Source organism: Oncorhynchus mykiss, chromosome 23, assembly GCF_013265735.2.
Source record: "Oncorhynchus mykiss isolate Arlee chromosome 23, USDA_OmykA_1.1, whole genome shotgun sequence".
Lineage (NCBI taxonomy): Eukaryota > Metazoa > Chordata > Actinopteri > Salmoniformes > Salmonidae > Oncorhynchus > Oncorhynchus mykiss.
The window spans coordinates 56,696,546-56,718,621 of NC_048587.1; the positions used below are offsets into that span (position 1 = coordinate 56,696,546).

At 42.9% G+C, this 22,076-nt stretch overlaps 1 protein-coding gene and 1 long non-coding RNA gene across 3 annotated transcripts in view; both read left to right on the top strand.

Moving 5' to 3' along the window:
• LOC110503001 (endothelial PAS domain-containing protein 1) overlaps nt 1-4,439 on the top strand; it is an 87,919-nt gene extending 83,480 nt beyond the window's left edge. Inside the window, exons 14-16 of one of the 2 annotated variants that reach the window (XM_036960863.1) lie at nt 2,865-2,955; nt 3,092-3,259; nt 3,844-4,439. In XM_036960863.1, the coding sequence (XP_036816758.1) occupies nt 2,865-2,955; nt 3,092-3,259; nt 3,844-3,995 (411 nt within the window). In that variant the 3' untranslated portion in view covers nt 3,996-4,439. The remainder of the gene's footprint in view (nt 1-2,864; nt 2,956-3,091; nt 3,260-3,843) is intronic. The other variant, XM_036960864.1, reaches the window with a different exon arrangement.
• Nucleotides 4,440-6,185: 1,746 nt separating this feature from the next.
• LOC118943924 lies at nt 6,186-13,421 on the top strand. The gene is made up of 2 exons (XR_005039274.1): nt 6,186-9,265; nt 9,345-13,421. It is a non-coding gene; the product is annotated as an uncharacterized LOC118943924 (long non-coding RNA).
• The last annotated feature ends 8,655 nt before the right edge of the window (nt 13,422-22,076 follow it).

The following is a 22,076-nucleotide window of genomic DNA, read 5'->3' on the forward strand; positions in this document are numbered from 1 at the left end:
TCCTTTCACCTTCACACTCCTAGGACAGACCACACTCAATTATAGGACCTTCTGAAGAGATGAGTCTTCAGTAAAGACTTAAAGGTTGAGACCAAGTCTGTGTCTCTCACATGGGTAGGCAGACCATTCCATAAAAATGGAGCTATAGGAGAAAGCCCCGCCTCCAGCTGTTTGCTTAGAAATTCTAGGGACAGTAAGGAGGCCTGCGTCTTGTGACCGTAGCGTACGTACGTAGGTATGTACGGCAGGACCAAATCGGAAAGATGGGTAGGAGCAAAGCCATGTAATGCTTTGTAGGTTAGCAATAAAACCTTGAAATCAGCCCTTGCCTTTACAGGAAGCCAGTGGAGAGAGGCTAGCATTGGAGTAATATGATCAAATTTTGGGGTTCTAGTCAAGATTCTAGCAGCCGTGTTTAGCACTAACTGAAGTTTATTTGGTGCTTTATCCAGGTTGCCAGAAAGTAGAGCATTGCAGTAGTCCAACATGGAAGCAACAAAAGCATAGACACATTTTTCTGCATAATTTTTGGTCAGAAAGTTTCTGATTTTTGCAATGTTACGTAGTTTTGAAAAAGCTGTCCTTGAAACAGTCTTGATATGTTTGTCAAAAAAGAGATCAGGGTCCAAAGTAACGCTGAGGTCCTTCACAGTTTTATTTGAGGCGACTGTACAACCATCAAGATTAATTGTCAGATTCAACAGAAAATCTCTCTGTTTCTTGGGACCTAGAACAAGCATCTCTGTTTTGTCTGAGTTTAAAAGTAGAACATTTGCAGCCATCCACTTCCTTATGTCTGAAACACAGGCTTCCAGGGAGGGCAATTTTGGGGTTTCACCATGTTTCATTGAAATGTACAGCTGTGTGTCACCTGCATAGCAGTGAAAGTTAACATTATGTTTCCGGATTACATCACCAAGAGGTAAAAAATATAGTGAAAACAATAGTGGTCCTAAAACGGAACCTTGAGGAACACCGAAATTTACAGTTGATTTGTCTGAGGACAAACCATCCACAGAGAGAAACTGATATCTTTCCGACAGATTAGATCTTAATAACCAGGCCAGAACTTGTCCGTGTAGACCAATTTGGGCTTCCAACCTCTCCAAAAGAATGTGGTGATCAATTGTATCAAAAGCAGCACTAAGGTCTAGGAGCACTAGGACAGATGTAGAGCCTCCGTCTGACACAATTAAAAGGTACTTTACCACCTTCACAAGTGCAGTCTCAGTGCTATGATGGGGTCTATAACCAGACTGAAGCGTTTTGTATACATTGTTTGTCTTCAGGAAGGCAGTGAGTTGCTTTTTCTCACATTTTTGAGCGGAATGGGAGATTTGATATAGGCCGATAGTTTTTATATATTTTCTGGGTCAAGGTTTGGCTTTTTCAAGAGAGGCTTTATTACTGCCACTTTTAGTGAGTTTGGTATACATCCGGTGGATAGAGAGCTATTTATTATGTTCAACATAGGAGGGTCAAGCACAGGAAGCAGCTCTTTCGGTTGTTTAGTTGGAATAGGGTCCAATATGCAGCTTGAAGGTTAAGAAGGCCATGATTATTTTCATCACTGTGTCAAGAGATATAGTACTAAAACACTAGAGTGTATCCCTTGATCCTAGGTCCTGGCAGAGTTGTGCACACTCAGGAAAACTGAGCTTTGGAGGAATAGGCACATTTGAAGAGGAGTCTGTAATTTGCTTTCTAATGATCATGATCTTTTCCTCAAAGAAGTTTATTATTTATCACTGCTGAAGTGATAGCCATCCTCTCTTGGGGAATGCTGCTTTTTAGTTAGCTTTGCGACAGTATCAAAAATACATTTAGGATTTTTCCGATTTTCCTCAATTAAGTTGGAAAAATAGGATGATCGAGCAGCAGTGAGGGCTCTTCGATACTGCACGGTAATGTCTTTCCAAACTAGTCGTAAGACTTCCAGTTTGGTGTAACGCCATTTCCGTTCCAATTTTCTGGAAGCTTGCTTCAGAGCTCGGGAATTTTCTGTATACCAGGGAGCTAGTTTCTTATGACAAATGCCTTTTGTTTTTAGGGGTGCGACTGCATCTAGGCTATTGCTCAAGGTTAAATTGAGTTTCTCAGTTAGGTGGTTAACTGATTTTTGTACTCTGGCGTCCTTGGGTAGGCGGAGGGATTCTGGAAGGGCATCTAGGAATCTTTGTGTTGTCCGAAAATTTATAGCATAACTTTTGATGATCCTTGGTTGGAGTCTGAGCAGATTGTTTGTTACGATTGCAAATGTAATAAAAATGGTGGTCCAACAGTCCAGGATTATGAGGAAAACATTAAGATCCACAACATTTATTCCACGGGACAAAATATGGTTACTAGTGTAACCAGGAGGTGAGGCCTAATTTAACACAGTAAATTAATCAGGCTTCAGCTATGTTTCAGTCAGGCCAATCACATCAAGATTATGATCAGTGATTAGTTCATTGACTATAACTGCCTTGGAAGTTAGGGATCTAACACATTGAGTAGCCCTATTTTGAGATGTGAGGTATCACAATCTCTTTCAATAATGACAGGAATGGAGGTGGTCTTTATTCCAGTGAGATTGCTAAGGCAAACACCGCCATGTTTAGTTTTGCCCAACCTAGGTCGAGGCACAGACACGGTCTCAATGGTGATAGCTGAGCTGACTACACTGACTGTGCTAGTGGCAAACTCCACTATCCTGGCCTGCACCTTATCTCATTGTGGAGCTAGGGGAGTTAGAGCCCTGTCTATCTTCGTAGATATGATGAGAGCACACCTCCAGCTAGGATGGAGTCCGTCACTCCTCAATAGGCCAGACTTGGTTGTTGATTGTAATGTGTGTCTGTGTTTGTATTTGTGTTTGTCAGGGTGACACCACCCTCAGTACTCCTTCAAAGATGACGAGGAATGAAAGCTATGCCATCATGGACAGATCTCTCAGCACCAGCTCATTGGAAGGTACTGTATGGTGGCCCACATGGGACATGCAGTGCACAAACAAAAATACCAAATATCTCTAAAAGTACAAGAACAGAAGAGAAAATAGAGTGATATTGAACTCATTTTAATCTCTCTCTTCCTCTTTCTTTTACAGTTAAAGGTATGTGCATACCTGGGGGTGTTGACAATTGTCTCATTCCCCTTCAGCTGCACAGGAAGTCCTGGTATCCAGGATGTGTAAATGGTACATCCAGAAAATCCTTCCCCAAACAGTGTTGCAACTACAAAGAATACCGTATGCTGCCCTCCTCCAAAACAGAGGGTAAGTTTAGCTTGTTCATTTCAGTTGTTATGTTACTCCCATGTGTCGTATGTCGTTAAAAAAAGATTGACTGATTAAACCAATAACAACCAGTTGGACAGGCTGTGACCAGGCAAGGAAAATGCATTCATGATAACTTGGCGATTTTGGAAATGATAAAACATGTTGAAATCTATTTTTAGACAGGCACGCAATTGATTTGGACAAACGATATCCTTTGTTTTGTAATCACAGTCCTTTTCCATTACTTGGTGCCAGTCAATGAACTGTCCTCCTCAGATGATGGTTGATTGGCGGTTGGCCCAAAGCCATTTCCTCCCTACTTGCGTACTGACTCCATGTTTTGTTGAGTGTGTAGGGGTTGACTTTTTTTGGTGAGAGGTTAGCATGTGTTGGGGGTATGATATTTGTGTGTCTAACTTTCACACTCATCATTATTCACAATTAATTCAGGATTATGCGTAATTATGGTAGCATCCACATTAATGTGTTTAGAAACATATTCAATAACTATTTACAATAACAGTGACTCCAAAATAACTTACCTACTCCCTAATGATGGACTGACTTTGTTGTGTGTGTAGGGGCTGCCAGTCGGCTGTTGGGCCCATCCATTGAGACCTATTGTCTGCCAGAGCTCACCCGCTACGACTGTGAGGTCAACGTCCCTCTCCAGGGCAACCTACACCTGCTGCAGGGCAGCGACCTGCTGAGAGCCCTGGACCAGGCCACCTAGACCCAGCCCTACACCCCCTATTCCCCTACCCTACCCTGGACCAGGCCACCTACACCCAGCCCTACACCCCAAACTCCCCTACCCTACCCTGGACCAGGACTCCTAGACCCAGCCCTACACCCCCTACTCCCCTACCCTACCCTGGACCAGGCCACCTAGACCCAGCCCTACACCCCCTACTCCCCTACCCTACCCTGGACCAGGCCTCCTAGACCCAGCCCTACACCCACTATTCCCCTACCCTACCCTGGACCAGGCCACCTAGACCCAGCCCTACACCCCCTACTCCACTACCCTACCCTGGACCAGGCCACCTAGACCCAGCCCTACACCCCCTACTCCCCTATCCTACCCTTGACCAGGCCACCTAGACCCAGCCCTACACCCCCCTACTCCACGCTACCTAGACCCAGCCCTACACCCCCCTACTCCACGCTACCTAGACCCAGCCCTACACCCCCTACTCCCCTATCCTACCCTTGACCAGGCCACCTAGACCCAGCCCTACACCCCCTACTCCCCTACCCTACCCTGGACCAGGCCACCTAGACCCAGCCCTACACCCCTACTCCCCTACCCTACCCTGGACCAGGCCACCTAGACCGAGCCCTACACCCCCTACTTCCCTACCCTAACCTGGACCGGGCCACCTCGACCGAGCCCTACACCCCCCTACTCCACGCTACCTAGACCCAGCCCTACACCCCTTACTCCCCTACCCTACCCTGGATCAGGCTACCTAGACCCAGCCCTACACCCCCTTACCCCCTACCTTCCCTTGGACGTGGCTACCTAGACCCAGACCTATACCCCCTCCCCAACTTTACCCTCCCCTACCTAGATATATCCATCTTCAACCCCACCCTTACCCTCCAATAGCCTTAGCCAATACAATTTAGACCTCTCTACAACCCTGACTGAGGCCTCGGCCAAGCCCCCACCCCTGCCCCAAAGACCAAGCATATTCAAGATACAGTTTAAGACGGACGTTTACATACAATTAGGTTGGTCATTAAAACTCATTTTTCAACCACTACACTTAACAAACTATAGTTTTGGCAAGTCGGTTAGGACATTTACTTTTTACATGACGCAAGTCATTTTTCCAACAATTGTTTACAGACACATTATTTAACTTATACTTCACTTTATCACAATTCCAGTGGGTCAGAAGTTTGCATACACTAAGTTGACTGTGCCTCTAAACAGCTTGGAAAATTCCAGAAAATTATGTCATGGCTTTAGAAGCTTCTGTTAGGCTAAATTACATAATTTGAGTCAATTGGAGGTGTACCTGTGGATGTATTTCAAGGCCTACCTTCAAACTCAGTGCCTCTTTGCTTAGCATCATGGGAAAATCTAAAGAAATCAGCCAAGACCTCAGAAAAAAAAATGGAAAACCTCCACAAGTCTGGTTCATCATTGGGAGCAATTTCCAAGCGCCTGAAGGTACCACGTTCATCTATACAAACAATAGTACGCAAGTATTAGCCCTCATACCGCTCTCATACCGCTCAGGAAGGAGATTCTGTCTTCTAGAGATGAACATACTTTGGTGCGAAAAGTGCAAATCAATCCCAGAACAACAGCAAAGGACCCGTTTAAGATGCTGGAGGAAACAGGTACAAAAGTGTCTATATCAACAGTAAAACAAGTCCTATATTGACATAACCTGAAAGGCCGCTCAGCAAGGAAGAAGCCACTGCTCCAAAACCGCCATAAAAAAGCCAGACTACGGTTTGCTACTGCACATGGGGACAAAGATTGTACTTTTTGGAGAAATGTACTCTGGTCTGATGAAACAAAAATAAAACTGTTTGGCCATAATGACCATCGTTATGTTTGGAGGAAAAAGGGGGACGCTTGCAAGCCAAAGAACCTCCTCCCAACCGTGAAGCACGGAGGTGGCAGCATCATGTTGTGGGGGTAATTTGCTGCAGGAGGGACTGGTTCACTTCACAAAATAGATGGCATCATGAGGAGGGAAAAGTATGTGGATATATTGAAGCAACATCTCAAGACATCAGTCAGGAAGTTAAAGTTTGGTCACAAATGGGTCTTCCAAATGGACAATGGCCCCAAGCATACTTACAAACTTGTGGCAAAATGGCTTAAGGACAACAAAGTCAAGGTATTGGAGTGGCCATCACAAAGCCCTGACCTCAATCCTATAGAAAATGTGTGGGTAGAACTGAAAAAGCGTGTGCGAGCAAGGATGCCTAAAATCCTGACTCAGTTACACCAGCTCTGTCAGGAGGAATGGGCTAAAATTCACGCAACTTATTGTGGGAAGCATGTGGAAGGCTACCCGACCCAAGAAAAAACAGTTTAAAAGCAAAACTACCAAATACTAATTGAGTGTATATAAACTTCTGACCCACTGGGAATGTGATGAAAGAAATAAAAGCTGAAATAAATAATTCTCTCTACTATTATTCTGACATTTCACATTCGTGATCCTAATTAAACTAAGACAGGGAATTAAATGTCAGGAATTGTGAAAAACTGAGTTTAAATGTATTTGGCTAAGGTGTATGTAAACTTCTGACATCAACTGTAGTACTACTTCTCCACACCTTACCCCACCCGACCATACCAAGCCCCATATGAACCTGTTCCATCGGCTAATCCTCCTCTTCATCCATCCACCCTACTGCCTCTATGTATCATTAGAAAAACATGTGTTTTCTATTTTGTCATCTTTATCATCATAAATGATATACCACAGGAGGCTGGGGAGGGGAGGACGGGTCATAATAATGGCTGGATTGGAACTCATGTAATGGTATTAAAACACATAGAAACCATGTGTTTGATGTGTCTGATAATTCCATTCCAGCCATTACCCACCATTCTCACCAATTAAGGTGCCACCAGCCTCCTGTGGGAGGAGGCATTTTTAGTTCTGAGTCTATTTCTGTTTCATTGATCTCAAGGTCTATGTTGTTCCCCCAGTTGTGTGATCTGTAGCAGGGGGATGTCATACTTTTCCTCTTTCACAATCTCTCCCCCTCTGTCCCTCTGTCCCTCTGTCCGTCCCTCTGTCCGTCAGTCTGTCTGTCCGTCCGTCCGTCCGTCCGTCCGTCCGTCCGTCCGTCTGTCCGTCCGTCTGTCCGTCTGTTCGTCTGTCTGTCCGTCCGTCCATTTGGCACTGTTAGAGACAAATTAACAAACACAACCGTCTAAAATCTGGATGGTACATTATCTACTGTAAGCATGATATCTAGGTTTTTCCTTCCTTTTCCCTTACTGTCTACCTTCCTTCAATCCCATTGACCTAGTCTGTCTCTCACTGCCTTTGACTGGTGTCTGTTTGCATGTTTTTCACTGGATAGTTACAGTGCTTGTCAGGCTATGAAGTTGATTGGTCAAATCAGAGCATGCCTTTACATTGGGAGAATAGTCCTACTTTTGGTGCCTTTGTTATGGCAGTAGAGGTCATATCAGGATCAGGGAGACTTTGGCCTTGATCACAAGAGGTTGGTGAGAGGAGGACAGTGCATAATAATGACTGGAATGAAGTAATTGCAATGGTCAATACCATTCCATTCCATCCATTACTATGAGTCCATCCTCCCCAATTAAGGTGCCACTAGACGCCTGTGGTCTAGATTCAATCATGTCAAACGTTAACTGGCTATAGCTGACACCCGCATAAATCACCCGCAGATTTTATTGGTCACATAAACATATTTAGCAGATGTTATTGTGGGTGTATCGAAATACCTGTGTTCCTAGCTCCAACATTGCAGTAGTATCTAACAATTCACAATAATACACACAAATACAAAAGTAAAAGAATGGAATTAAGAAATATATAAATATTAGGACGAGCAATGTCAGAGTGGCTTTGACTAAAATAAAGTGGAATACAATACAGCATATACATATGAAATTAGTAAAGCAGTATTTAAACATTATTCAAGAAGCCAGTAATTCCATGTCTATGTATATAGTGCAGCAGCCTGTAAGGTGCAGGGATGAGTAACCGGGTGGTAGCTGATGCTTTGGTGGTGTCAGAGGGTTAACTGCGTTGGAGCTGTCAAAACAGAGTGGCTGCTGGTCATTGTCAGGAAGACCCACCCATCCCACTCCCGTTAGAAGTTCAGAAGAAGAAAGTGTATTATATATAGAAATAATGATGCTGAAATCATGAGGGTTTCTATCATCCTAATGGTGTAGATTACATCTCACATTCCAGTGTTAGAACTTGTAAACAAAGCTGCAAGGGATTTCTCTTAATGTGACTCCATGCAGCCAATGGCAACGTCCGCTTGAGGTATAATGCCAGGAGCCGCTTGTGGATTTGATAGCTCTAATGCAGTTCCACCTCCAACACCACCAGTACAACTGCTATGAGGGTGTCGGCTAGCACAGATCTGATAGAATTTAGCCCTTAGTTTAAGAGATGAGGCTATCGACATTCAGACAGTTTTTCTGGATTCCTTCTCTTTCTTCCTGTCTCTTTCTCTTTTTTGAAGGTATTTGTCTTTGTGTGCTAACCCCTTTCAAATTGGACTTTAGCTTTGTACACACACATACAGTACATTTAAAGACATAAGCTCTAAAGTTTCTCCTATAATGTCAAGATAGTGTTTTAGTGTCTTGGTACTTTGTCTTATCTACCCAGTAGATACAGATTGTATTCCTGTGTTTTAGATGTTACTCCATAGTGCTGGTGTCTTTTTTTGTACAAGTATAATGAATTACTTGGCAGGCCAGTAGTGATCTGTTATTGCGCTTTAAAGAAAAAAGAAAATTGAGAGAAAAAAATATGAAAGATACACAGTACCAGTCAAAAGTTTGGACTCCCCTACTCATTCAAGGGTTTTTCTGTATTTTTATTATTTTCTACATTGAGGAATAACATGAAGCAGGTTGAGAGAATGCCAAGAGTGTGCAAAGCTGTCACCAAGGCAAAGGACGACTACAAGAATTTAAAATCTATTTAGATTTGTTTAACACTTTTTTGGTTATTACATGATTCCATATGGGTTTCACAGTTTTAATTTTTGTTCTAGTTTTTTGTTTTTAGTTGAATGAGTAGGTGTGTCCAAACTTTTGACAGGTACTGTATAATTTTGAATATTGTAAACAAATGAAATTGACACAGTAATCTCTTTCAACAGTATCTAAAAAGGTGATGGTGCTTTATAGATATAACCATCTAGCATTTGTAGAGGAATCTTTATATGTTTATTGGATCCACTTTTATTAACACTGTATTTTGATGCTGTTGTTTATTTTTCTTGCTGACATTGTCTTTAAAGGTGATTTATAGCTCCAACAGGATTGGGATAGTGACACATTTGTTGTTGTTTATTTTTCTTGCTGACATTGTCTTTAAAGGTGATTTATAGCTCCAACAGGATTGGGATAGTGACACATTTGTTGTTGTTTCAGCTCTGTAATCCAGCACTTTGGATTTGATATATTGTATAATATAATGAGGTCAAAATGCAGACTGTCAGCTTCAATTTGAGGGTATTTTTATCCATATTGGGTGAACCGTTTAGGAATTACAGCACTAGTTGTGCAAAGTTACAGACGCTCAAATATCAAACCCCCTCAAAATGATAACCTCCCCTTTTATTTTAATGTGAGAGGTTAGCATGTCTTGCAGGTATGATATTTGTGCATCTGGAACTTTCCCACTCATCATTATTCACAATGAATTCAGTTCCACATTAATGTAGAAGTGTTTAGAAACACATTTTATAATTATTTACAATGTGACCAAAATGACACAGTACATTATTTAGCATTAACTTCTATTGTGCACAAAATACTCTGAAACTCAACCAAAATAAAGAGCAAATGCATCCAACAATGCGTGCTAGGAATATGGGACCAAATATTTAACTTTTGACTACTTTAATACTGCCCTACCAAGCAAAAAGGTAGTAACTGCTCATAGCGTGGAACTGAGAAGAATTGCTTTTATTTATTTACCTTGGTTTACTTTGTGCAGTTACTGCTAACATGACCCCCATTTTCTCCAAAACACAATACAATAGAGGCAGGATACTTGTTCACATGATTAAGCATGTATTTAATGTTGCAAAAATTACATGAACTCTTTGCTTGGTAGGGCACCATACACATAAGTGAATTTGCCCCCAAACTTTTGGTCAAATAAAATGGGGGGACTATGTACAAAAAGTGCTGTAATTCCTAAACGGTTCAACCGATATGGATGAAATACCCTCAAATTAAGCTGACAGTCTGCAGTTTAACATCAAAGTCATTGTATTGTTTTAAAATCCAAAGTGCTGGAGTACAGAGACAGAATAACAACAACAAATGCACTGTCCCAATACTTTGAGCTCACTGTAATTTGCCTTAACATTGCCTTAAGGTTATCTCAATGTTGACTCAGCCCAGTGTTATGCCCTTCAAATGCACAGATTGTCTCTGTAAACATAGACGTCCAATAAAACCCACACTATACAAATCCTGATGTTTAGCTTGGCGAGCCCTAGCTTAAGATCCGATATGTTGACTATATGTAATTATGTTGAGTATATGTCATTAGTCCAGTGTAGACCTCCCCTAGTTGTGATAACGAGAGATGTTTTGAGGAGACTATTCTAGAAGGATAAAGAATCTGATTCACTACGTCGACCTACAGATGTGGTCAAATATATTGGCACCTGAGTGCAATGGAGCAGAATGTTGAATGGCTATTTTTACCCTGTAGGCACCTGCAACTTACCACAGGTTAATAAATGACACAGTAATTGAGAATCATGCCTCCAACCAAATTATACTGAACAAAAATATAAACGTCAAATGAAAGATTTCACTGAGTTACAGTTCATATAGGAAATCAGTCAATTGAACCAAATGAATCAGGCCCTAATCTATTTATTTCACATGACTGGGAATATAGATATGCATATGTTGCTCACATATACTTTTTTTTTTAAAGTTGGGCGTGGATCAGAAAACCAGTCAGTGTCTTGCCTCATGCAGCGTGACACACATCCTTTTCAAAGTTGAATCAGGCTGTTGGTTGTGGCCTGTGGAATGTTGTCCCACTCCTCTTCAGTGGCTGTGTGAAGTTGTTGGATATTGGAGGGAACTGGAACACGCTGTCGTACACGTCAATCCAGAGCATCTAAAACATTCTCAATAGGTGACATGACTGGTGACTATGCAAGCCATGGATGAACGTGGACATTTTCAGCTTCCAGGAATTGTGCACAGATCCTTGTGAAATGGGGCTGTGCATTATCATGCTGAAACAAGAGGTGATGGCAGCGGATGAATGGCACGACCATCGTTCTCAGGATTTCATGTGGGTTTGGGTAGTTCAATAATAAGAGGCTGTAATGTGGTGCAGAGGGTGTTAATCAGTGAGGGTGATATGTCTGTCCTACATTGGTCCAACATCATTTAATTGAAATGAGGTGGAAACAATTTTGATTCAACCAGTGTGCCCCCAGTGTGTGAGAACTTTAACGACCAACCGTCAATATCAAATACTCAGGCACTTCCCTTGACCTCTTGGTAGCATATGTTTTGTCAATACCAATAGAGGCTGCTGAGGGGAGGACGGATCATAATAATGGCTGGAACGGAGTGAATGGAATGGCATAAAACACATGGAAATCATTGGTTTGGTGTTTTTGATACCTTTCCACATATTCCGCTCCAGCCATTACCACGTGCCCGCCTTCCCCAATTAAGGTGCCACCAACCTCCTATGGTCGATACACAAATATCAAAATCAAAACGGTTGAACCTCAGATTATTTCTGTGTTAGACTCAGTAATTGTTACGTGTAGAGCAATGGGTGGCAGAAACCTGTTGAAACCTTTTGGGACCTGTTGGGACCTGTTGGAACAAATGGTGATAGAGCTATAAGACAGTGACAGAAGTAAGACGGAGAGCTGAGGGACAGATAGAGAGGGACTGTGGTGCTGAACTGTGACTGACATTTAGAGAGATGGACTGTGGTGCTGAACTGTGACTGACATATAGAGAGGGACTGTGGTGCTGAACTGTGACTGACATATAGAGAGGGACTGTGGTGCTGAACTGTGACTGACATATAGAGAGGGACTGTGGTGCTGAACTGTGACTGACATATAGAGAGATGGACTGTGGTGCTGAACTGTGACTGACATATAGAGAGATGGACTGTGGTGCTGAACTGTGACTGACATATAGAGAGGGACTGTGGTGCTGAACTGTGACTGACATATAGAGAGGGACTGTGGTGCTGAACTGTGACTGACATATAGAGAGAGGGACTGTGGTGCTGAACTGTGACTGATGCACTTATCTCTCCACGCTACTTCACACATTATTCAGCTCGTCGCTTTCTCTCACTCCCTCTCTCTCATCCTCTCTCTTTCCCTCCCTCCCTCCCTCTCTCCCTCCCTCTCTCTCATCCTCTATCTTTCTCTCCCTCTCCCTCCCTCTGTCATACTCTCTCTTTCCCTCCCTCTCTCCCTCCCGCTCTCTTTCCCTCCCACGTTCAATTTTAGGATCAGCCCTGTCAAGTTTAGCTATTCTGTCAACCTTAGAACATTTTAGACAAAATATTGTTTCCACTGTTAATGGAAATATAGACACCGTGAGTTCCTCCAAAGACATGAGAAAATAAGCTCCTTGTTGTCGTTGAGCCAAAGTGAATGGAATGTGGAACGTTTTCTTAAATTAGCCATGTTCCATATAAATAAACACAAGGATAAAATTATGGGATGTATAATTTCATATATTTATTTATTCTATGGGAATGAGGGGGAGGAGGAGTACATAAATGAGTTACCGATAGTTAGATCAGACCACTCCGTTAGCCGAAACATTTCTGGTGTTGGTCCCTATATGCACAAATATGCAGTATTTAACAGATAAAAGCAAGAAGAATTCCATGCTTTGCATTTGTGATTTTGAACTTCTTTGAGTTAAAATCTCTTGTTATTACTTGAATTTTAAGCGATAGAAAAGCCAAAGTAAGATAAAGATAAAGTTCTCCACCTTGCAGGCCATGCTCCTGTTCCTGACGGAGATGAGTCAAGGCTGAGATGTCAGATAGAACTGCAGATGTGATTTGGCCTTAATTGAGTTCCGGTCACAAAATAACTGCAGAAACAAGGCGTAGCACCAGTACTAGCTGTAGCTACTGTGACACTTCAAGGGCCAAAAAACAACATTTAGCAATATGAATAATTGAACAATCTCAGTTCTCATCCTCTTTAAAGGCAATATCAGCATTCTAGGCTACTAAATATAATGAGGGTTGTTTTTTCTGCTTTTATCCATTACATTTTTGTATGTCTTAGTTATTTTAGATGATCCTATGATTTATATAGAATTCATTATATTGTTATTATTTTTGTTATTACTGTATAGGGAATTTAACCCAATAAGATGTCTTTCTGCACTGATTTCTTATTAAAGTGTACTGATCTGCCATTTGTGATGTGATACATGTGTTCTCTTCCCTGTATCAACACTTCCTATACTCTCTTCATAACACATAGGCACATTTACAATACCATATGAGCTATCTTAAATTGGAAAGCCAAAATTCTGAAATATAAGACAGGAACTTCATAAAGACTGAAAACACCTTATATTCTACATGGAATGTACACTGAGTGAACAAAACATGAGCAACACCTTCCTAATATTGAGTTTAATCCCCTTTTTCCCTCAGAACAGCCTCAATTCGTCGGTGCATGGACTCTTTCAAGGTGTGGAAAGCGTTCCACAGGAGTACTGGCCCATGTTGACTCCAATGCTTCCCACGGTTGGGTCAAGTCTTTTATTTTTGATTGAACCTTTATTTAACTAGGCAAGTCTGTTAAGAACACATTCTTATTTACAATGACAGCCTAGGAACAGTGGGTTAACTGCCTTGTTCAGGGGCAGGACAACATATTTTTACCTTGTCAGCTCTGGGATTCGATCTAGCAACCTTTCGGTTACTGGCCCAACACTCTTACCAAGTTGGCTGGATGTCCTTTGGGTGGAGGACCATTCTTCATTCACACGGGAAAATGTTAAGTGTGAAAAACCCAGCAGCGTTGCAGTTCTTGACACACTAAAATTGGTGCACCTTGCACCTACTACCACAGGCTATTAAATAGTTATGTTGTATCTATCTTTATATATAAATAGATATTTTTTTTATCTATATTCATATTTAAATAGCTGCGTCTTATCTGTCTTCATATTTAAATAGCTATTTTTTTTAATATATCTTCATATTTTTCACCTGTAAGTTATGCTTCCTGCTGTGGCAGGGTTAGCATGAATTGGACAACACTGACAAGTGCCTGTTATGGCCGTGTCTGATTCCTGGCTTAGGAAGGCCAACAAAATCCTGAAATTTCCTTCCCTAACTATAACATTTTCCGACAAGATACAACTGCCAAAGGGGGCGGAGTTGCAATCTAATGAGGAGATAGCCTGCAGAGTTCCATCTTACTATCCAGGTCTGTGCAAACAGAAATTTGCATCCTGTAGCACTAATTCCTAAACGTTTTGGGACACTGTGAATTCCATGGAGAATAAGACCACCTCCTCCCATCTGCCCACTGCACTGAGGATATGAAACACTGTCACCGCCGATAAATCTACGATAATCGATAGTTTCAATAAGCATTTTTCTACGGCTGGCCATGCTTTCCACCTGGCTAACCCTACCCCGGCCAACATTTCAGCAACCCCTGCAGCAACTTGCCCAAGCCCCCCTACAAATCAGCTGGACTAGACAATCTGGACCCTCTCTTTTTAAAATTATCCACCAAAATTGTTGCAACCCTTATTACTAGCCTATTCAACCTCTCTTTTGTATCGTCTGAGATTCCCAAAGATTGGAAAGCTGCCGCGGTCATCCCCCTCTTCAAAGGGGGAGACACTCTAGACACAAACTGTTACAGACCTATATCCATCCTGCCCTGCCTTTCTAAAATCTTGGAAAGCCAAGTTAACAAACAGATCACCGACCATTTCAAATCCCACCTTACTTTCTCCACTATGCAATCTGGTTTCAGAGCTGGTCATGGGTGCACCTTAGCCACACTCAAGGTCCTACGCGATATCATAACCGCCATCGATAAAAGAAAGATTATTTTTTTATATACTTTAGTTAATTTGTAAACTCTATTTATTGAACTGTATTGTTGGTTAAGGGCTTGTAAATAAATAGCTCACGGAATACCTGTTGAATTCGGCGCATGTTACAAATGAAATTTGATCTATCATCCCTCCCTCCCTCCATCCATCCATGCAGGCATTGAGAGAATAGCCTCAGGGCTTGCCTCCTCTCCTCTCACTCTTCCTCTCTTCCACATTTCACTCGGACACCCATCAGTGTTGGTTCCCTAGGACGAGGGAGACGACGGGCCTGTCTGGTTTGGAAGCTCCTCTTGATAGATCACTCACCCCTGCCCCCTCTGGCCTGAAGTCTGCCAGAGGAGAGGAGAAACAGCTTCAGAACGTTGGCTGTTTCAGGCATTAATTCAATTAAAGGAACATTCCTGCCCTGTACTCATGGTTGGGGAGTAACTGATTACAAAAAACGGTAACTGTAATCCGTCACCAGCAACAAATATTGCAATCAGATTTCCGATACTTTTGAAAAACTAGTTTCTCGAGAATTACTTTTAAATTCAGAAAGGATGTTTGCGTAAAAAAAAATCTTTGACACTTCTCTGTTTTCTCAATGACATTCAAATCAACATTGAAAAAAGGCACAATTTTAAGTTTGTTCCACCTGAGCGAATCTGACCACAAGTCAGATACCACTATGATACAGCGCAGAGAAAAGAGCAGGAATATGCCTTTGTAGGCTACAGTACAAGCTATGTCTTCCAATGGTGTGACTGCTGTCGGCAACCAAAGATTATCCAGTTTGAGTAAACGCTTGGAGGCAAGGATGACAGTAGCCGTGTACTCTACGACAATACGGAGATAACTTATTATTGATATCTACATAGTGCATTGATGTCAATCACACTGCTGCTGCTCTCTCATTTAGCTATTTGCGCCCCACTGGTTGTGGTTGTTGTGGATGGCTGTTCACAAATCTAAATACATAGTTGAACTCAAGAAGTTTAAGCTGCCTGTCAATCATTGTTTTTGAAACTAGTGGGCAGTCATTGAAAAATGTGCTCTTGCAACAGCTGCATAGTTTGTATCCAAGCCTACGGAATAAAAGTGTGGCTTTTATTGCTCAATCTAATTCATGCTGATAAATTAATTCATGCCTATTCCATAGGCCTAATGGACACATGCTCAAACTTGCACACTTTTGATAGACTTAAAGGGGCCATCTGTAGTTATTACATACCATTACTGGACTTAAAAATTATATATAGAGTACCAGTCAAAAGTTTGGACACACCTACTCATTCAAGGTATTTTCTTTATTTTTACTATTTTCTACATGAAAGGGAAATCAAAATCAAGCTTTATTTGTCACATGCGCCGAATACAACAAGTGTAAACTTCACCGTGAAATGCTTACTGACAAGCCCTTAACCAACAAGGCAAGTTCAAAAAGTTCAGTATCTTTAGATATTTTTGTCAAATGTTACTTTGGAAATCTGAAGTATAATTACAAGCATTTCATATGTGTCAAAGGCTTTTATTGACAATTACATGAAGTTGATGCAAAGGGTCAATATTTTAACATTCACACCTGTGTCAATATCTTTAACATTCACACCTGTGTTAACGAGAGAATCACTGACATGATGTCAGCTGGTCCTTTTGTTGCAGGGCTGAAATGCAGTGGATTTTTTGGGGGGGGTTCATTTAATTTGCATAGCAAAGAGGGACTTTGCAATTAATTGCAATTCAGCTGATCATCCATAACATTCTGGAGTGTATGCAAATTGCCATCATACAAACTGAGGCAGCAGACTTTGTGAAAATTAATATTTGTGTCATTCTCAAAACTTTTGGCCAAGACTGTATATACAGGGGCACCAGTACAGAGTCAGTGTGCGGAGGTACAGGTTAGGTGAGGTAATCTGAACATGTAGGTGGGGGCGAAGTGAATGTGCATAGGTAACAAACAAACAGTGTGTAGCAGCAGTGTACAAAAGGGGGGGGTGGCTCAATGTAAATTGTCCGGTGTCAATTTTATGATTTGTTCAGCAGTCTTATGGCTTAGGGGTAGAAGCTGTTGAGGAGCCTTTTGGTCCGAGACATGGCGCTCCGGTACCGCTTGCCATGTGGTAGCAGAGTAAACAGTCTCTAACTTGGGTGACTGGAGTCTGACAATTGTATAGGCTTTCCTCTGACACTGCCTATTATATAGGTCCTGGATGGCAGGAAGCTTGGCCACGGTGATGTACTGGGCCATTTGCACTACCCTCTGTAGCGCCTTACGGTCAGATGTCGAGCAGTTGCTATACCAGGCGGTGATGCAACCATTCAGGATGCTCTCAATGGTGCAGCTGTAGAACATTTTGAGGATCTGTAGACCCATGCCAAATCTTTTGTCTCCTGAGGGGGAAAAGGTTTTGTCATATCCTCTTCACGACGGTTTTGGTAGGTTTGGACCATGATAGTTGTTGGTGATGTGGACACCAAGGAGCTTGAAACTCTCAACCTTTGATGTAAATGGGGGCCTGTTCGGCCCCCCTTTTCCTGTAGTCCACGATCAGCTTCTTAGTCTTTCTCACATTGAGGGAGAGGTTGTTGTCCTCGCACCACACTGCCAGTTCTCTGACCTCCTCCCTATAGTTGTTGGTGATCAAGCTTACCACTGCTGTGTCGTCAGCAAACTTAATGATCGTGTTGGAGTCGTGTTTGGCCACGCATTGGTGGGTGAACAGGGAATACAGGAGAGGACTAAGTACACACCCCTGAGGGGCCCCAGTGTTAAGGACCAATGTGGCAGGAAGTCCAGGATGCAGAGGGAGGTGTTTAGTCCCAGGGTCCTTTGCTTATTGATGAACTTTGAGGGCACTATGGTGTTGAATGCTGAGCTGTAGTCAATGAACAGCATTTTCACATAGGTGATCCTTTTGTTCAGGTGAGAAAGGGCAGTGTGGAGTACGATTGAGATTGCGTCATTTGTGGATCTGTTGGGGCAGTATGCGAATTGGAGTGGGTCTAGTGTTTCCGGGAGGATGCAGTTGATGTGAGCCATGACCAGCCTTTCAAAGCACTTCATGGCTACCGACGTGAATGCCACGGGGTGGTAATCATTTAGGCAGGTTACCTTCACTTCCTTGGGCACAGGGACTATGGTGGTCTGCTTGAAACATGTAGGTATTGCAGACTCGGTCAAGGAGAGGTTGAAAATGTCAGGGAAGACACAACATTTGGTCCGGGCATGCTTTGAGTACACGTACTGGTAATCCGTCTGGCCCAGCGTCTTTGTGAATGTTGAACTATTTAAAGGTTTTGTTCAAATTGGCTACCGAGAGCGTTATCACACAGTCATCCAGAACAGCTGGTGCTCTCGTGCATGTTTCAGTGCTGCTTGCCTCGAAGCGAGCATAAAAGGCATTTAGCTCGTCTGGTAGGCTCGTGTCACTGGGCAGCTCGCGTCTGGGTTTCCCTTTGTAGTCCGTAATAGTTTTCAAGCCCTGCCACATCCAACGAGCATCAGAGCCGGTGTAGTAGGATTCAATCTTAACCCTGTATTGAAGCTTTGCTTGTTGGTCGGTTCGTCTGAGGGCGTAGCAGGATTTCTTATAAGCGTCCGGATTAGTCTCCCGCTCCTTGAAAGCGGCAGCTCTAGCCTTTAGCTCAATGAGGATGTTGCCTGTAATCCATGGCTTCTGGTTGGGATATGTACGTACAGTCACTGTGGATACAACTTCATCAATGCACTTATTGATGAAACCGATGACTGAGGTGTTGATTTCCTCAATGACATTGGATGAATCCTGAAGCATATTCCAGTCTGTGTTTGCAAAACAGTCCTGTAGTGTAGCATCCGCGTCATCTGACCACTTCCGCACTTCCTGACCTTGATTTAAACATCCACAGATGTCATTCTCTGGTCCGGACCTGTCTTTATTTCAACGTCAACAGCAGACTGGACCTGATTTGGACCCAGAAAAGTTGTACAGTTGGTTCAGATTTAAGGAGCATTGGTGTCTTTGTGGGGTCTTTGGCCTGGTTTGCTAACTACCTCTCTCAAAGAGTGCAGTGTATAAAGTCAGAAAATCTGCTGTCTCAGCAACTGCCTGTCACCAAGGGTGTACACAAAGGCTCAATCCCCACTCTCTTCTCAGGTAAGGGTACTCTCGACTCAATGTCCTTTACCATTAGGCCATCAGATTTACCACCAATGTTCCTTATAGGACACATCACTGCACTCTATACTCCTCTGTAAACTGATCATGTACACCCGTCACAAGACCCACTGTTTTATGTTTATTTATTCAACCCCATTTTGCCTCATTCCCCCCTATCTGAGATATCTACTGCAGCCCTCATACAACACCCGTTCTGCCAGTCACATTCTGTTAAAGGTCTCCAAAGCACACATATCTCTGGGTCGCTTCTCTTCTCAGATCACTGCAGCTAGCGACTGGAACAAGCTGCAACAAACACTCAAACTGGATAGTTTTATCTCAATCTCTTAATTCAAAACTCAATCATGGACACTCTTACGGACAGTTGTGGCTGCTTTGTGTGATGTATTGTTGTCTCTACCTTTTCACCCCTTGTGCTGTTGTCTGCGCCCAATAATGTTTGTACCATGTTTTACGCTGCTACCATGTCGTGTTGCTACTATGCTGAGATGTCATGTTGTGTTGCTGCCTTGCTATGTTGTCGTGTTAGGTCTCTCTTTATGTTGTTTTGTGTTGTCTTTCTTGTTGTGATGTGTGTTTTAAACACAATCGCTGGTTGGACTACTTTGAACACGATCGCTGGATTGATGGTTGGACTAATTTGAAGCATGATCGCTGGTTGTACAACTTAACACGATCACAGGAGTTCTGGTTGGACTACTTTGAACAAGATCGCTGGTTGGACTACTTTGAACAAGATCGATGGTTGGACTAATCAAATCAAATGTATTTATATAGTCCTTCTTACATCAGCTGATATCTCAAAGTGTTGTACCGAAACCCAGCCTAAAACCCCAAACAGAAAGAAATGCAGGTGTAGAAGCACGGTGGCTAGGAAAAACTCCCTAGAAAGGCCAAAACCTAGGAAGAAACCTAGAGAGGAAACAGGCTATTTTTCACCTTTATTTAACCAGGTATGCTAGTTGAGAACAAGTTCTCATTTGCAACTGCGACCTGGCCAAGATAAAGCATAGCACTTTGACACATACAACAACACAGAGTTACACATGGAATGAACAAAACATACAGTCAATAATACAGTAGAAAAAAAGAAAACAAAGTCTATATACAGTGAGTGCAAATAAGGTCAAATAAGGGAGTTAAGGCAATAAATAGGCCATGGTGGCGAAGTAATTACAATACGGCAATTAAACACTGGAATGGTAAATGTGCAAGTAGAGATACAGATGGGCTATGAACAGGTGCAGTGATCTGTGAGCTGCTCTGACAGATGGTTCTTAAAGCTAGTGAGGGAGATGGGAATCTCCAGCTTCAGTGATTTTTGCAGTTCGTTCCAGTCAGTGGCAGCAGAGAACTGTAAGGAAAGGCGACCAAAGGAGGAATTGGCTTTGGGAGTGACCAGTGAGATATACCTGCTGGAGCGTGTGCTATGAGTGGGTGCTGCTATGGTGATCAGGGAGCTGAGAAAGGGCGGGGCTTTACCTTGCAGAGACTTGTATATAACCTGTAGCCAGTGGGTTTGGTGACGAGTATGAAGCGAGGGCCAGCCAACGAGAGCGTACAGGTCGCAGTGGTGGGTAGTATATGGGGCTTTGGTGACAAAACGGATGGTACTGTGATAGATTGCATCCAGTTTGTAGAGTAGAGTGTTGGAGGCTATTTTATAGATGACATCACTGAAGTCAAGGATCGGTAGGATGGTCAGTTTTACGAGGTTATGTTTGGCAGCATGAGTGAAAGAAGCTTTGTTGCGAAATAGGAAGCCAATTCTAGATTTAATTTTTGATTGGAGATGCTTAGTGTGAGTCTGGAAGGAGAGTTTACAGTCTAGCCAGGCACCTAGGTATTTGTAGTTGTCCACGTATTCTAAGTCAGAGCCGTCCAGAGTAGTGATGTTGGATGGACGGGCATGTGCGGGCAATGAACGATTGAATAGCATGCATTTAGATTTATTTGCGTTTAAGAGCAGTTGGAGACCACGGAAGGAGAGTTGTATGGCATTGAAGCTCGTCTGGAGGTTAGTTAACACAGTGTCCAAAGAAGGGCCAGAAGTATACAGAATGGTGTCGTCTGCGTAGAGGTGGATTAGAGAATCCCCAGCAGCAATAGCGACATCATTGAGAGAAGAGAAGAGAGTCGTGCCGAGAGTTGAACCCTGTGGCACCCCCATAGAGACTGCCAGAGGTCCGGACAACAGGCCCTCCTATTTGACACACTGAGCTCTATCAGAGAAGTAGTTGGTGAACCAGGCGAGGCAATCATTTGAGAAACCAAGGCTGTTGAGTCTGCCAATAAGAATGTGGTGATTGACAGAGTCGAAAGCCTTGGCCAGGTCGATGAATACAGCTGCACAGTAATGAGCCACAGTGAGGTGTGGCCAGTCCTCTTCTGGCTGTGCCGGGTGGAGATTATAAAGAACATGGCCAAGATGTTCAAATGTTCATAAATGACCAGCATGGTCAAATAATAATAATCACAGTAGTTGTCGAGGGTGCAGCAAGTCAGCACCTCAGGAGTAAATGTCAGTTGGCTTTTCATAGCCGATCATTAAGACTATCTCTATTGCTCCCGCTGTCTCTAGAGAGTTGAAAACAGTAGGTCTGGGACAGGTAGCACGTCCGGTGAATAGGTCAGGGTTCCATAGCCGCAGGCAGAACAGTTGAAACTGGAGCAGCAGCACGGCCAGGTGGACTGGGGACAGCAAGGAGTCATCATGCCAGGAAGTCCTGAGGCATGGTCTCAGGGCTCAGGTCCTCCGAGAGAGAGAAAGAAAGAGAGAATTAGAGAGAGCATACCTAAATTCACACAGGACACCGGCTAAGACAGGAGAAGTACTCCA